This window comes from Sinocyclocheilus rhinocerous, unplaced genomic scaffold (assembly GCF_001515625.1).
Source record: "Sinocyclocheilus rhinocerous isolate Xijiao unplaced genomic scaffold, SAMN03320098_v1.1 scaffold50, whole genome shotgun sequence".
NCBI lineage: Eukaryota > Metazoa > Chordata > Actinopteri > Cypriniformes > Cyprinidae > Sinocyclocheilus > Sinocyclocheilus rhinocerous.
The window spans coordinates 2003458-2018785 of record NW_015641057.1 but is presented as its reverse complement, the minus strand read 5'-3'; the positions used below and the strand labels follow the sequence as shown (position 1 = coordinate 2018785).

Sequence of the window (15328 nt, the reverse complement as noted above, 5' to 3'; positions counted from 1 at the left end):
AGTCGTCCGCGAGGGGCTGTCGCGCTATTTTGTGTTTATTTTATCATTAAAGTTTCTTTGAATGTTCGCCGGTTCCCGCCTCCTTCTTCCCGTGACTACAAACAACGTTACAGTCACATTTTAGAGAAGAAAGAAATCACCCACTGACTTGCAAAGCTGCTTACGACTTTCTACTTCGAGGACTTTGATAGAAATGTAGTGGAGTGAAAAGTACAATATTTGTCTTTCAAATGTAGTGAAGTTAAAGTCATAAATTCCCAGAAAAAATAATACTCAAGTAAAGTACCGATACTCAAAAAGTGTACTTAAGTACAATACTTAAGTAAATGTACTTAGTTACTGTCCACCTCTGACTCTATGGATGCGCGATCTGGGGTCCGTTCACAGAACAACTGTTTATTAAAAGGACAAACACCATTAGAGACTGCAAGCAGAGTTCAGCAAAAAATCTACTCCTATTGCAGTGTAAAATTCCAAATAATCCCTTCTAGAGCAGAATAAGAAGGGGACACACAAATAATTAAAATAAATCAGCCATTAAATTACATGACCACCTAAATAGTAGTTACACACCGAGTTAATATTCCTGTGCTTTGGTAATGTAAAATCCTAAATCTAAATCATAAATAAATCCGAATCTAAGAAAGGCAGAGATACTAACGGTGTTCCATTTGAATAACAGTACTTAACTGAGCAGGTTCAGTACCACGGAGAGCAGCCAACTGCTGTCTTAATATTGTTTCCTACAACTAATACACAGATGCATAAGGCAATTGCTTACCTCTCCAGAATCTCTCCTCCTGCGATCTGGGATCACTAGAGTATTTCCATTACTGCCAGGAAGAGTGAAACGTTCCCATTGTCTTTGACCAGTATGAGCAGTTTATGCTGGGCCTCGTCTGTTTCTGTGAATGAGCGAAGGGTCCTTATCTGTCCTGTATAGCGGTCCAAACTAAAGAGACTGTGGTCACTAACTTCCTGCAGTGAAAATAATAACCAGCCGTTGTATCCTATATCTGCGTCATAGGCTCTGACTTTAGTCACCAAATGACCTGCGTTCACATTACGGGGAATCTCTTCCACACCCTCAGCAGAACCGTTAGCGCTGACTGGATATAAGATCACTGGAACGTTGTCGTTCTGATCCAGAATAAACACGTTCACTGTCACGTTACTGCTCAGAGACGGAGCTCCAGAGTCTGTAGCAACAACTTGGAACTTGAATTTTTTAACAGTTTCAAAGTCAAAGCTCTTTAGCGCATAAATCGCCCCATTTTCAGAGTTAATATTAATGAAAGACGTATATTTTTCTTCGCTACTTTCTCTCCATATTTGATAGCTAACTATAGCATTTTCATTTGCGTCTTTGTCAGTAGCAGACACAGAAAATAAAAATTTGCCTGGGACATTATTTTCCATCACATAAAACGCATACGGGGAAAATGAGAATTCCGGAGTATTGTCATTTACATCTGATATCAGAACAGTTATAGTTTTAACTGAAGACAATGATGGCTGTCCCAAATCTTTTGCACTTAATGTAATGTGATACTGAAATTTCGTTTCTCTGTCAAGTAATCCAGAAGTAACTAAAGAATAAATATTAACTTGTGATGACGGCATTAGTTTAAAAGGTATATCTTCGGAGAGTGAACAGGAGATTTTCCCATTGAGCCCGGAGTCTAAATCGGTGACGCTTATCAAAGCCACTGTAGTACCAGGTCTAGAATCCTCTGGAATGGCGCTTGAAAATGATGTGACTTCTATTTCCGGCGCATTATCATTTACATCGACTATTTTTATGATTACACTTTTATCCGTCGCAAGAGGAACCGTTCCTTTGTCAGACGCCTGAATGTCAATCTCATATTTATCCTTGACCTCAAAATTCAAACGATCTCTCAAAATAATTTCCCCAGTGATTTCATTAACTTCAAAAAGTCTGCGTAAATTATTCTTGACATTATTTCCCAATGCATAAACTACCTCTCCATTTTTACCCTCGTCCAAATCAGTGGCATTGACCTTTACAACTGTTGTGCCCACAGGTGCGTTTTCATTTAATGTCACCGTGTACGCGTCCTTCGTAAAAACAGGTACATTATCGTTAATATCCAGCACATCAATAAATATTTCTATTAAGCCAGACTTAGGAGGTCTCCCTCCATCTAAAGCAGTCAATTCTAATTTTAAGTTTTTCGTCACTTCCCTGTCAAGCGGCTTGTGTAAAATGAGAATAGGAATTTTACCATCTTCTTCTCGGTCTTTAATCTCAAGACGGAAATGGTCGTTGTGGCCGAGTTTGTATGTCTGAACCGAATTGCTTCCACTATCAGGATCATGCGCTGCCTGTAGCGGATATCGCGCGCCTGGCAGGGCAGATTCCCAAATTTCCAGCCGTCATTCATTCTCGGAAAACAGCGGACTGTGATCGTTTACATCTAATATCTCTATAGTGACATAGTGGATTTCTAGTGGGTTTTCTAAAGCAATTTTCAGATTGATTAAACACGGTGTGCTTCTCTCGCACACCTCCTCTCTATCTATTTTACCGTTAACATACAAGACACCGTCATTCTGATTCACACTGAACATTGACTCGCCTGAGGTCGAGACGATGCGAAATCCTCTTTCCTTTAGTGTTCTGTGATCAATACCTAAATCCTTCGCGATATTTCCCACAGCAGCTCCGTTCTTCTGCTCCTCCGAGATCGAGTACCGTATTTGTGCCCAAACTGCTCTCCCAAACAACAGCGATACAACAATGAAAGCGAGTTTCGCATTCAGCTCCAGCTGATGAGAGCGTCTTCTTTGTTCCATTTTTCTGAGATTACAAAACCCCGTTCCACCGGAATTTCATGATCAATCTACAAATATTTGTTGTATAGTTCCATCGTTGCTCACATTTACGCTGAAACCCAGTCAGACAAGGCAAGGACGCTGTACTCAATCCTGACAAATCTAACAGCTGCGGTGCTGAAAATGAGAAAACACACGAATAAACTGAGAAGGCGGAACAAAAAAACTCATGAGCAACCGATTGACGTCATGAGTCTTTCTCTAGGTTTACACTGACATCTCGCGATCTAAAGCGTTAGTTACATTGCAGCTTCCAAAAAACATTTCACTGGTGTCAAATGCATGTAGTTTCATCAGTGGACTTAAAAACCACCCACAAAAACTGTGATTTAAGCTATGTTTTAAATATTCAATGTTCTCCCATTAGACCGAACGTACTGTTTTATTAAAACAAGTGAGTGAGTGAAAGGGAAAGAGAAAGAAAGAGAGATTCGGGACAAAAACTCAGCTGCCAAGACCAGCCTCACAACTTTAAGCCAGACAAGGCCTTTAGAACAAGCTCAGAAATACACACACCTTGGAATAAACATCAGCAACACATGAAATCTAAACAAGGCTGTGAATGAAGAGGTGTTTACTGCTAAAAAATAATATTAATTTACATTTAATATGTAAATATGTTAATATGTTAATTTCAAACAGAATCTGACTAAAACAATTCAGTCAATTACAACAACCATTACACTCTATGGACATGCCATTTGGGTGTATTCACAAACCAACAGTTAAACACAGGATCAATCCTAAAGTAAAAAAAAGTCCTGACCATATGCAGACCAAGTAACAAAACCTTGCTATAGAGATGAACAGGCACAGACAGACCTAGCAAACAAAAGACTGCACTTAGTGCACATTAAATGAAATGGAAACAGAATCACACTTTATTAACATGCCCCAATTATACATATATTAAATAAACCAATGACAAAATGCTCTATTCCTATTTTATTAGTACTTCATTTTTGTTCCCTTTCCTCCTTCAATGGCTCTATGTTAATATATTTTTTTATATATTTAATATACCTGTGCTTTGGTAATGTAAATCCCAAGTCTAAATAACAAATACAATCAGAATTTATAAAGATAGAGATACTAACAGTATTCCATTTGAAAAACATCCTGAGCAGGTTCAGTACCATGGAGAGCAGCCAGCATATGCCTTAAGATTGTTTCGTACAACTAATACACAGATGCACAAGTAATTTGCTTACCTCCCCAGAACATCTCCTCCTGCGATCTGGGATGACTAGAGTATTTCCATTACTGCCAGGGACTATAGTAGAGCCGATACTCATTCTGGGTCCAACTAACATGTACCGTTTGTCTCCAGATCTGTACTGGATGCTGTGACACAGAGTCCCGTCGTAATTTGTATCCTGTAAATACTTGGACGAATAGTCTGTCGATTTAGAGCACTGCATTACAATCAACACGATGATGCTGATGACAAAAAACAAAGAAACCGAGCCCAAAGTGATGATCAAATAAAATGTCACATTGTTTTCCTCCTCGTCTTTTACTGCGTTTTTCACATCAGAAGCTGCAAAAGCCTCTTTGGGCTCCACAACTTTGACAATCACAGTCGCTGTTGCTGAGAGTGAAACGTTCCCATTGTCTTTGACCAGTATGAGCAGTTTATGCTGGGCCTCGTCTGTTTCTGTGAATGAGCGAAGGGTCCTTATCTGTCCTGTATAGCGGTCCAAACCAAAGAGACTGTGGTCACTAACTTCCTGCAGTGAAAATAATAACCAGCCGTTGTATCCTATATCTGCGTCATAGGCTCTGACTTTAGTCACCAAATGACCTGCGTTCACATTACGGGGAATCTCTTCCACACCCTCAGCAGAACCGTTCGCGCTGACTGGATATAAGATCACTGGAACGTTGTCGTTCTGATCCAGAATAAACACGTTCACTGTCACGTTACTGCTCAGAGACGGAGTTCCAGAGTCTGTAGCGAGAACGTGGAACTGGAATGTTTTAACAGTTTCAAAGTCGAAGCTCTTTAGCGCATAAATCTCCCCATTTCCAGAGTTAATATTAATGAAGGACGTATATTTGTTTTCCTCACTACTTTCTCTCCATATGTGATAGCTAAGAATAGCATTTTCACTAGAGTCTTTGTCAGTAGCAGAAACAGAAAATAAAAATTTGCCTGGCACATTATTTTCCATCACATAAAATGCATACGGGGAATATGAGAATTCTGGACTATTATCATTTACATCTGATATCAGAACAGTTATAGTTTTAAGAGAAGATAATGATGGCTGACCCAAATCTTTTGCAGTTAATGTGATGTAATACTGAAACTTTGTTTCTCTGTCTAAAGGTGAGGTGGTAACTAATGAATATGTGCTATGCTGTGAAGAAGCTATTAGTTTGAAAGGCATGTTATCTTCTAAAGAACAAGTGACTTTGCCATTGAGTCCAGAGTCTAAATCAGAAACACTAATCAAAGCCACTGTAGTACCAGTTTTAGAATCCTCTGGAATGGAGTTTGAAAATGATGTGACCTCTATTTCTGGAGCATTATCATTTACATCAACTATTTTTATGGTCACGCTCTTATCAGTAATCATTGGAATTAGTCCCTTGTCAGATGCTTGTATATCAATCTCATAGCTGTCTTTGTCCTCATAATCTAATAGCCCCTTTACGGTTATCTCACCAGTGACGGTGTTAATATCAAACAGCTTTCTTGCTTTACTATTAACGCTTTTACCAAATGAATAAACTATGTCACCATTCGGGCCCTCGTCCAAATCTGTGGCGTTGACCTGTATCACAGTTGTACCAATAGGTGCATTTTCATTCAGCATGACCGAATAAACATCTTTTGTAAACACTGGCACGTTATCGTTTATATCTAAAACGTTAATAGTTATCTCCATTGTCCCAGACTTGGCAGGCTTTCCCCCATCGACAGCAATTAACTGCAATTTAATGTTTCGAATAACCTCTCGGTCTAAAGGTTTTTGTAAAATCAAGATGGGAATTTTACCGTCTTCTCCACGATCTTTGACTTCAAGGCGGAAATTATCGTTATGACTGAGTTTGTAATGATGCACAGAATTACTCCCACTATCAGAATCGCGCGCAGCCTCAAGCTGAAATCGGGTGCCGGGAAGGGCAGATTCTCCGATCTCTAAATGCATCTCGCTCTCAGGAAAACTCGGAGCGTGGTCATTTATGTCCAGAATCTCTATAGTTACATAGTGGATTTCAAGTGGGTTTTCTAGAGCGATTTTCAGATTAATTAAACATGGAGTGCTCCTCTCGCATACCTCTTCTCTGTCTATTTTACCGTTCACATACAAGACACCGTCATTCTGATTCACACTGAACATGGACTCGCCTGAAGTCGAGACGATCCGAAATCCTCGCTCTTTTAAGGTTCGATGATCTATGCCCAAATCCTTCGCGATATTTCCCACAGCAGCTCCGTCCTTCTGCTCCTCTGAGATTGAGTACTGAATTTGCTCTCGTCCCATCGCACCAAACACAAGCAGTGCAGCCAAGAGAGTAAATGTCGTGTGCTCCATTGGCCATTGCGCGTATTTTCTTTGTTCCATTTTGCAGATAATACAGGTTGGTTCTACGACAGTTCCTCTATATCACTCGCTCGACTAGATTAAGCATTTCTTTTACACCTAAAAGTTGACATTTAATGCAGAAAAAAAAACGAACCGCTTAATAGCAAAAGCAAGACATCGCTAAATCCATCGACCAGTAGGAAGGACAAGCAATAAATGCAAAGGGGAGGAATAACAGTATTTGACGTCATGAGCCGTATTCTAGGATTACACTGACACCTCGCGATCTCACAGCTGTAGTGCATTGCATTCTGTTGTACAGTACATCAAAATTCACCAAATAAGATAATCACGCTGCGCGTCCACATATAGATACACATAAATACAGCATCAATACAGAAAATAATATAAAGCAAACAAAATGATAAAAGATCAGCACCATAAACAGCGATCCACGTCTTTTCCGAGTTCAGAAACACAATTTAGTGACTGTTTTACTCCAGTTGAACAATACGCTCCTTATGATAGAATCTTATGATAGAGATCTTACAAACTGCCGAGAAAAATTAAAATTTAAAAAAAAAATTTTTTAAAGAAAATAGGAAGAATTCGGAAAAAATTTGAAAATTAACAACATCATTTCTGTTATGTTATGTTCTTAAAATTTGCTTACCTCCCCAGAATTTCTCCTCCTGCGATCTGGGATCACTAGAGTATTTCCATTACTGCCAGGGACTATAGTAGAGCCGATACTCATTCTGGGTCCAACTAACATGTACCGTTTGTCTCCAGATCTGTACTGGATGCTGTGACACAGAGTCCCGTCGTAATGTGTATCCTGTAAATACTTCGACGAATGGTCTGTCGATTTAGAGCACTGCATTACAATCAACACGATGATGCTGATGACAAAAAGCACTGAAACTGAGCCCAAAGTGATGATCAAATAAAATGTCACGTTGTTTTCCTCCTCATCTTTTACTGAGTTTTTCACATCAAAAGCTGCAAAAGCCTCTTTGGGCTCCACAACTTTGACAATCACAGTCGCTGTTGCTGAGAGTGAAACGTTCCCATTGTCTTTGACCAGTATGAGCAGTTTATGCTGGGCCTCGTCTGTTTCTGTGAATGAGCGAAGGGTCCTTATCTGTCCTGTATAGCGGTCCAAACTAAAGAGACTGTGGTCACTAACTTCCTGCAGTGAAAATAATAACCAGCCGTTGTATCCTATATCTGCGTCATAGGCTCTGACTTTAGTCACCAAATGACCTGCGTTCACATTACGGGGAATCTCTTCCACACCCTCAGCAGAACCGTTAGCGCTGACTGGATATAAGATCACTGGAACGTTGTCGTTCTGATCCAGAATAAACACGTTCACTGTCACGTTACTGCTCAGAGACGGATTTCCAGAGTCTGTGGCGATCACGTGAAACTGAAACGTTTTAATTGCTTCGAAATCAAAGCTTTTAAGGGAATGAATAACCCCTGTTTCTGAATTTATGTTCAAGAATGAGGTTATCTCGTTCTGTGTCCCTACACCTCTGTTTATTTGATACGATATCAAGGCATTTTCATTCACGTCTTTATCAGATGCTCTTACTGAGAATATGGAGGCTCCAGGAGCATTATTTTCAAATATGTAAAGCTCAAGAAAATTACTAGAAAATTCTGGCTGGTTGTCATTCACATCTGCTACTTTGATGCTTAAGGTTTTGATAGATGATAAGGGCGGCTGACCTAAATCTGTTGCTGTAATTGTGATGTCATAATGGGGCACAAGTTCACGATCCAAACGCCCCTTTGTCACCAGCGAGTACATATTATCTTGAAAAGATGGTTTCAACTCGAAAGGAACATTCTCTGAGAGACTACATACAACTTTACCATTAACACCAGAGTCTTTATCTGTGACACTAATCAGCGCAATTACTGTTCCAGGTTTAGAGTCTTCAGCAACAATATTAGATAATGAAGTCAGCTCAATTTCAGGTTTATTATCGTTTATATCTTGTATTTTTATAATAACTCGACCTTGAGCAGAAAAAGGAGGCTGACCTTTGTCTGAAGCCTGCACATCCAGTTTGTAAACGTCTGTGTCCTCAAAGTCTACCTCGCCTTTCACCTTTATTTCGCCTGTAATGCGATCCAATTGAAATACGTCATAAACTTTGCGCTTTAAAGTTTTACCAAGCGAATACTCAATTTCACTGTTTGAGCCCTCGTCGCTATCAGTTGCCTTTATTTTAATCACAGTCGTTCCAACTGGGGAATTTTCCTGTAAACTGACAGAATGCGTGTCTTGACTGAATACCGGGCGATTATCATTAATATCCAATACGGTAACGGTGATGTTAAGTGTACCTGATTTTGGAGGGTTTCCACCATCGAGGGCTTTTAAAATTAGCAGGTGCTCTGACTTATGTTCGCGATCGAGTGGTTTTTTCAACACTAAAAAGGGGATTTTATCCTCATCGCTGTTTCTGATGTCAATCTCGAAATTGTCATCCTGACTCAATTTATACAAACGAACAGAATATGGTGAGGCATCCTGGTCTCGTGCTGCGTGCAGCTGGAAGCTCGTTCCTATAGGGGTGTGTTCTGCAATCTCAAAATGTTGATTCTGTTCAGAAAAACTAGGATGGTTGTCATTTATGTCTATTATTTCTACTGCAACGTAGTGAATTTCTAAAGGATTTTCGACCGCAGTTTTTAGATTTACTACGCATGCACCGTTCCCGTCACAAAGCTCCTCTCTGTCTATGCTTTTATGAATATACAATTCGCCATTGTTCTGATTTACCTGGAAAAACGCGTCTTTAGAACCAGAGACTATACGGAATCGTCTTTCGACCAATGTACTCACGTCAAGTCCAAGATCCTTAGCAATATTTCCCACAACAGATCCCTCTTTCATTTCCTCTGGAACAGTGTATCTTATCTGAGCTGAAACCTGCGGTCCGAAGCAGAGAAGAAAAGAGAAACACAAAGCCATCCACCAGTTCTCCCATCTGCGCCTTTGTTCATCCATCGTTAAGAATTCCTTTAAAACAGCTTAAAACAAGTAACGATGGTGTTCAGTGGAAATGTTCTATTCCCAGATGCAACATTCTTGATTAAATAACATCGATAACATTTTAGAACATTTCCTATATTTCCGCTTCTCGCGATATACTTGTCCGCTGCTGTCACAGTTTAACTGGACGGAACAGCCATGCGCACCACACATAGATAGGCAGGGCCAAAGCTTTACTTCATATCCTCATATCCTAATGTAACACTGACACCACATGGTATAAAAGGAGTAGTAGTAAATCTAAACTGTCACGTAAAAAAATAAATGCTCATCAACGCAAGACGTAACATTAGAACACAATGCACAACAAGCAATCACTATGCTTCGACATAGTGGAAAAAGGCCATTATTTATTAAATTATTTTTCAAACAAACTAGGAAACGAAAGTATTGCTACTATGCAAAGGTGAAACATTTCAGCACCATGGACAACGAATATCAACAATTACAATTCGATGACAATAGGCCTGAGAAAGTGTTGTTTAATATAATTCACATACTCTTACCTCTCCAGAACCTCTCCTCCTGCGATCTGGGATCACTAGAGTATTTCCATTACTGCCAGGGACTATAGTAGAGCCGATACTCATTCTGGGTCCAACTAACATGTACCGTTTGTCTCCAGATCTGTACTGGATGCTGTGACACAGAGTCCCGTCGTAATTTGTATCTCTTTGGGCTCCACAACTTTGACAATCACAGTCGCTGTTGCTGAGAGTGAAACGTTCCCATTGTCTTTGACCAGTATGAGCAGTTTATGCTGGGCCTCGTCTGTTTCTGTGAATGAGCGAAGGGTCCTTATCTGTCCTGTATAGCGGTCCAAACTAAAGAGACTGTGGTCACTAACTTCCTGCAGTGAAAATAATAACCAGCCGTTGTATCCTATATCTGCGTCATAGGCTCTGACTTTAGTCACCAAATGACCTGCGTTCACATTACGGGGAATCTCTTCCACACCCTCAGCAGAACCGTTAGCGCTGATTGGATATAAGATCACTGGAACGTTGTCGTTCTGATCCAGAATAAACACGTTCACTGTCACGTTACTGCTCAGAGACGGAGTTCCAGAGTCTGTAGCAACAACTTGGAACTGAAACTTTTTAACAGATTCAAAATCAAAACTTTTAAGCGCATGGATAACGCCACTTTCATGGTTAATACTGAGAAATGAAGACATATCACTCTCTGTTCCATTTCCTCTAGCTATCTGATATGAGATCGCGGCATTTTCATTTAGATCTTTGTCTGACGCGCTCACAGAGAATACTGATGCACCAGGAGTGTTATTTTCCACTAAATACAGCTCGAGGGGATTTTTGACAAACTCTGGTTTATTATCATTAACATCAACCACCTGCACAGTAACAGTTTTAAAATAAGAGAGAGGCGGTTGACCTAAATCACTGGCTTTGATTGTGATTTTATAATCTGCGATAAATTCCCTGTCCAAGCGTTCTTTAGTAATTAAAGAATACATGTTTTCCTGAACAGATGGCTTTAACTCGAACGGAACATTGTCTGAAAGACTACAAACAACCTTGCCATTAACACTAGAGTCTTTATCTGATACACTAATCAGAGATATTACAGTTCCAGGTTTTGCATTCTCGGAAATTGTGTTAGAAAGGGACGTGACGTCTATCTCGGGATTATTATCATTTTCGTCTGTGATCTTTATAATGACTCTGCAGTCAGTGGTCATCGGCGGCTGACCCTTATCCGTAGCCTGGACGGTCAATCTATGTATCTCGCTCTCCTCAAAATCGATTGGCTCTTTAATCTGAATTTCGCCAGTTACGCTATCAAGGCTAAATATTTCATGAACTTTTCGTCTACTAGTTTTTCCCAGAGTGTAAATAACCTCCCCATTTAAACCCTCATCAGAATCAGTGGCATTTACGCGTGCTATTACTGTCCCTATAGGTGTGTTTTCTGGAAGCGTTACTGAATATATATCTTTACTACATACAGGGCGGTTATCGTTGATATCAAGAACAGTAATAGTAATATTCAATGTACCTGACTTTGGGGGGATGCCTCCATCCACAGCAGTCAACACGAGTCTATGCTCTGAATTTTGCTCTCTGTCTAAATGTTTAAGTAAGACTAAAATTGGATTATTTTCCTCTTCGTCACCCTCTCTCATTTCTAGCTCAAAAAAATTACTCTTTGCTAATTTATAAAGCCGAATAGAATGGCTTCCGATGTCAGGATCTCTTGCAGTTTGGAGCTCGAAACGTGCACCTTCAATAGTGTTTTCAGCCATTTCAAAATGCTGTTCTTTCTCGGGAAAACGAGGACTGTGATCATTAACGTCTGCGATTTCTACTCCAACATAATGTATTTCAAGTGGATTTTCAGCGGCGATTTTCAGATTTATCAGGCACACGCTATTTCCATCACACAACTCCTCTCTGTCAATTTTCTTACTCGCATACAATTCACCGTTGTTCTGATTTACCTCAAAAAGAGCATCTTTCGATCCAGAGACGATACGGAAACGCCTGTCCACCAGAGTATTCGCATCAAGACCCAAATCCTTTGCGATATTTCCCACAATAGATCCCTCATTTACCTCCTCTGGTATAGAATATCGTATTTGAGTTGAAACCTGCATCCCAAACCTCAGCAGCAAAGAGAAACACAAAGCAATCCACCAGCATTCCCATTTGCGCCTTTGTCCTGCGGCTTCCATCGTTAAAATATTTCTTTAAAACAATAATAATAATACAATTTCAGATCATTTGCGAGAGTGAACTACTCATTCATGACAGCGTGTATTCATTGTAATATCGTCGCTTTTAAATAACAGAGGAAAATGGTCATATCCAGCTTCTCGTGATATATAGCTCCCATCGCAGTAAAAATGAACAGAACAGCCATGCGCACCACATTATCAATGGGCAGGGCACAATCTCTCCTGAATATCCTTATGTAACACTGACACCACATGGTACAAACAGGTAAACATGAATTGTTATATATGCCACCTAAGGCGACCGTAAAATGACTGCCCGACACATACAGGAACGTCTGAAAGTAATAATTTAATAAATGACACTTATATACTTATCGCAACATATCTATTATACAATATTTCAAATGGTAAAACTAAAGAAAGAGATAAGCACTTTTCCGACAAATTATGATAGGAAAGATTGTTATTCTACAAAGGTGAAACATTTCAGCACCATGGACAACGAATATTTATTCCATCGTTCAAAACGTAATTCCCAAGCAACCAATGAATAAATAATGCTCTTATTAGTCAGAACATAAAATAACCCACATAGTGCACTCGATCCTGAAAAAATTAAAATCACAATTTGATGACAGTAAGCCTGAGAAAGTGTTGTTTAATATAATTCACATCCTCTTACCTCTCCAGAATCTCTCCTCCTGCGATCTGGGATCACTAGAGTATTTCCATTACTGCCAGGGACTATAGTAGAGCCGATACTCATTCTGGGTCCAACTAACATGTACCGTTTGTCTCCAGATCTGTACTGGATGCTGTGACACAGAGTCCCGTCGTAATTTGTGTCCTGTAAATACTTCGACGAATAGTCAGTCGATTTAGAGCACTGCATTATAATCAACACAATGATGCTGATGACAAAAAGCACCGAAACTGAACCCAAAGTGATGATCAAAAAAAATGTCACGTTGTTTTCCTCCTCGTCTTTTAATGCATTTTTAATATCAGAAGCTGCAAAAGCCTCTTTGGGCTCCACAACTTTGACAATCACAGTCGCTGTTGCTGAGAGTGAAACGTTCCCATTGTCTTTGACCAGTATGAGCAGTTTATGCTGGGCCTCGTCTGTTTCTGTGAATGAGCGAAGGGTCCTTATCTGTCCTGTATAGCGGTCCAAACCAAAGAGACTGTGGTCACTAACTTCCTGCAGTGAAAATAATAACCAGCCGTTGTATCCTATATCTGCGTCATAGGCTCTGACTTTAGTCACCAAATGACCTGCGTTCACATTACGGGGAATCTCTTCCACACCCTCAGCAGAACCGTTAGCGCTGACTGGATATAAGATCACTGGAACGTTGTCGTTCTGATCCAGAATAAACACGTTCACTGTCACGTTACTGCTCAGAGACGGAGTTCCAGAGTCTGTAGCCAACACCTGAAACTGTCCAGTTTTCATCGTTTCAAAATCAAAACTTGTAAGCGCATGGATAGCTCCAGTTTCCGAATTGACATTCAGGAATGACGATAAATCGCCTTTTGTTCCATCACCTCTAATTATATGATATGAAATGACAGCATTGTCGTTCATGTCTTTGTCAAGTGCGCTAATGGAAAATACTGACGCGCCGGGCGGATTATTTTCGAATATGAAAAGCTCGAGAGGATTCTGCGGAAATTCTGGTTTATGATCATTCACATCTGAAACCTCAATGCTTAAAGTCTTTACTGAGGACAGAGGAGGCTGCCCTAGATCAGTAACAGTTAATAAAATGTCATAATGAGCAACCAACTCCCGATCTAAAGCCTTTTGCGTCACAAGCGAATAAATATTTTCCTGAAAAGAAGGTTTTAGCTCAAACGGAGTACCCTCAGAAAGACTGCAGACTATTTTTCCGTTAGCACCCGAGTCTTTATCTGATACACTAATCAGTGAAATAACAGTTCCTGATTTAGAATCCTCGGGTACTAGATTGGATAGAGAGGTGACCTCTATTTCTGGTTTATTATCATTTACGTCTGTAACTTTTATGACTACTCTACAGTTTGTAGTCATGGGAGGCTCTGCGCTGTCTGACGCTGTGACGTCAGCTCTGTATACTTCTGTGTCTTCGTGATCAACATTACCTATAACACGAATTTCACCTGTATTCTTGTCTATTTCAAATGTATCATACACCTTTTTCTTTAAGTTGCTCACAAATGAATATATTATATCACCATTCTTTCCCAGATCTGCGTCTGTGGCATTCACTTGTAATATGAGACTCCCTACGGGAAGATTTTCAGTAATTGTAACTGAGTAAACATCTTTACTAAACACAGGTCTGTTGTCATTAATATCAATTACATTTATGGTAATGTTCATAATGCCTGATTTCTGTGGATTTCCACCATCGAGAGCGGTTAACACTACGTGGTGCTTACTATGTCGCTCCCTATCAAGAGCTCTCTGCAGTTTAAGAATAGGGATCTTGTTGTCTTCTCCGCCATCTCTAATTTCCAATTCAAAATGTTCGTTATGACTCAGTTTGTATGTACGAAGGGAATTTGCTCCAGAATCGGGGTCGCGAGCTGCGAGCAACTGAAAATCAGCACCAGTTAAAGTATTTTCTGCGATCTTTAAATTCTGTTCTTTCTCGGGGAAAACAGGTGCATGATCGTTGATATCCGTAATCTCAACGCCAACATAATGAATTTCGAGGGGATTTTCGAGAGCAATTTTCAGATTCACTTGGCAGACATTATTGTCGGCACAAAGCTCTTCTCTGTCGATTCTGTTTTGAACATAGAACATACCATTGTTCAGATTTACCTGAAAAGGAGCATCCTTAGATCCAGAAACGATACGAAATCGCCTTTCCACCAATGTACTGACATCAAGACCCAAATCCTTTGCAATATTTCCTACAACGGCTCCCTCTTTGATCTCCTCTGGAACAGAGTATCTTATCTGAGCTGAAACCTGCTGTTCGACGCAAAATAGAAAAAAGAGGCACAGAACAAACCACCAACACTCCAGTTTGCGTCGTTGTCTTCCGTCCCCCATCGCGAATATTGGAATGATTTGTCCAACAGCTAAACAGCACATTGAATGACGTGCATTTCATGTGTCGTACAGACCTGGAAATCTAACCCAAAATATGGTCCTTCTCTTTAACACCA

At 40.0% G+C, this 15328-nt stretch overlaps 6 protein-coding genes across 6 annotated transcripts in view; all 6 read right to left on the bottom strand.

Moving 5' to 3' along the window:
• Window positions 1-816: 816 nt before the first annotated feature.
• On the bottom strand, window positions 817-2959 carry LOC107754529 (protocadherin alpha-8-like). Its single transcript, XM_016571005.1, is given in 1 exon segment — window positions 817-2959. A coding segment is annotated over 1 exon segment (2004 nt). The 5' UTR covers window positions 2821-2959.
• A 1051-nt stretch (window positions 2960-4010) lies between these two features.
• LOC107754494 (protocadherin alpha-3-like) lies at window positions 4011-6442 on the bottom strand. The gene has a single exon (XM_016570971.1). It carries the CDS (start codon window positions 6432-6434, stop codon window positions 4020-4022), a length of 2415 nt encoding a protein of 804 aa, XP_016426457.1. The 5' UTR covers window positions 6435-6442; the 3' UTR covers window positions 4011-4019.
• Window positions 6443-6927: 485 nt separating this feature from the next.
• LOC107754528 (protocadherin alpha-8-like) lies at window positions 6928-9423 on the bottom strand. The gene is made up of 2 exons (XM_016571004.1): window positions 7069-9423; window positions 6928-6948 (listed from the first exon to the last, which is right to left on the bottom strand). The coding sequence occupies exons 1-2, from the start codon at window positions 9421-9423 to the stop codon at window positions 6928-6930; spliced, it is 2376 nt and encodes a 791-aa protein (XP_016426490.1).
• Window positions 9424-10069: 646 nt separating this feature from the next.
• Window positions 10070-12163, bottom strand: LOC107754526 (protocadherin alpha-2-like). Its single transcript, XM_016571003.1, has one exon. The coding sequence runs from the start codon at window positions 12161-12163 to the stop codon at window positions 10070-10072; it is 2094 nt and encodes a 697-aa protein (XP_016426489.1).
• Window positions 12164-12736: 573 nt separating this feature from the next.
• On the bottom strand, window positions 12737-15291 carry LOC107754525 (protocadherin alpha-8-like). The gene is made up of 2 exons (XM_016571002.1): window positions 12849-15291; window positions 12737-12772 (listed from the first exon to the last, which is right to left on the bottom strand). Exons 1-2 carry the CDS (start codon window positions 15252-15254, stop codon window positions 12737-12739), a joined length of 2442 nt encoding a protein of 813 aa, XP_016426488.1. The 5' UTR covers window positions 15255-15291.
• LOC107754524 (protocadherin alpha-3-like) overlaps window positions 15270-15328 on the bottom strand; it is a 2393-nt gene continuing 2334 nt past the window's right edge. Inside the window, exon 2 of the mRNA XM_016571001.1 lies at window positions 15270-15286. Within this exon, the coding sequence (XP_016426487.1) occupies window positions 15270-15286 (17 nt within the window). The remainder of the gene's footprint in view (window positions 15287-15328) is intronic.

Excerpts from the sequence above, each read along its gene's own strand:
- LOC107754526 (XM_016571003.1), bottom strand. The coding sequence starts at position 12,163 with ATGGAAGCCGCAGGACAAAGGCGCAAATGGGAATGCTGGTGGATTGCT.
- LOC107754525 (XM_016571002.1), bottom strand. The coding sequence starts at position 15,254 with ATGTGCTGTTTAGCTGTTGGACAAATCATTCCAATATTCGCGATGGGG. Across the intron at positions 12,773-12,848 it reads GGAGGAGAGATTCTGGAGAG|GATCGAGTGCACTATGTGGG; the intron begins GTAAGAGGATGT and ends TAATTTTTTCAG.
- LOC107754528 (XM_016571004.1), bottom strand. The coding sequence starts at position 9,423 with ATGGATGAACAAAGGCGCAGATGGGAGAACTGGTGGATGGCTTTGTGT. Across the intron at positions 6,949-7,068 it reads GGAGGAGAAATTCTGGGGAG|TTTGTAAGATCTCTATCATA; the intron begins GTAAGCAAATTT and ends TTTTCTCGGCAG.
- LOC107754494 (XM_016570971.1), bottom strand. The coding sequence starts at position 6,434 with ATGGAACAAAGAAAATACGCGCAATGGCCAATGGAGCACACGACATTT.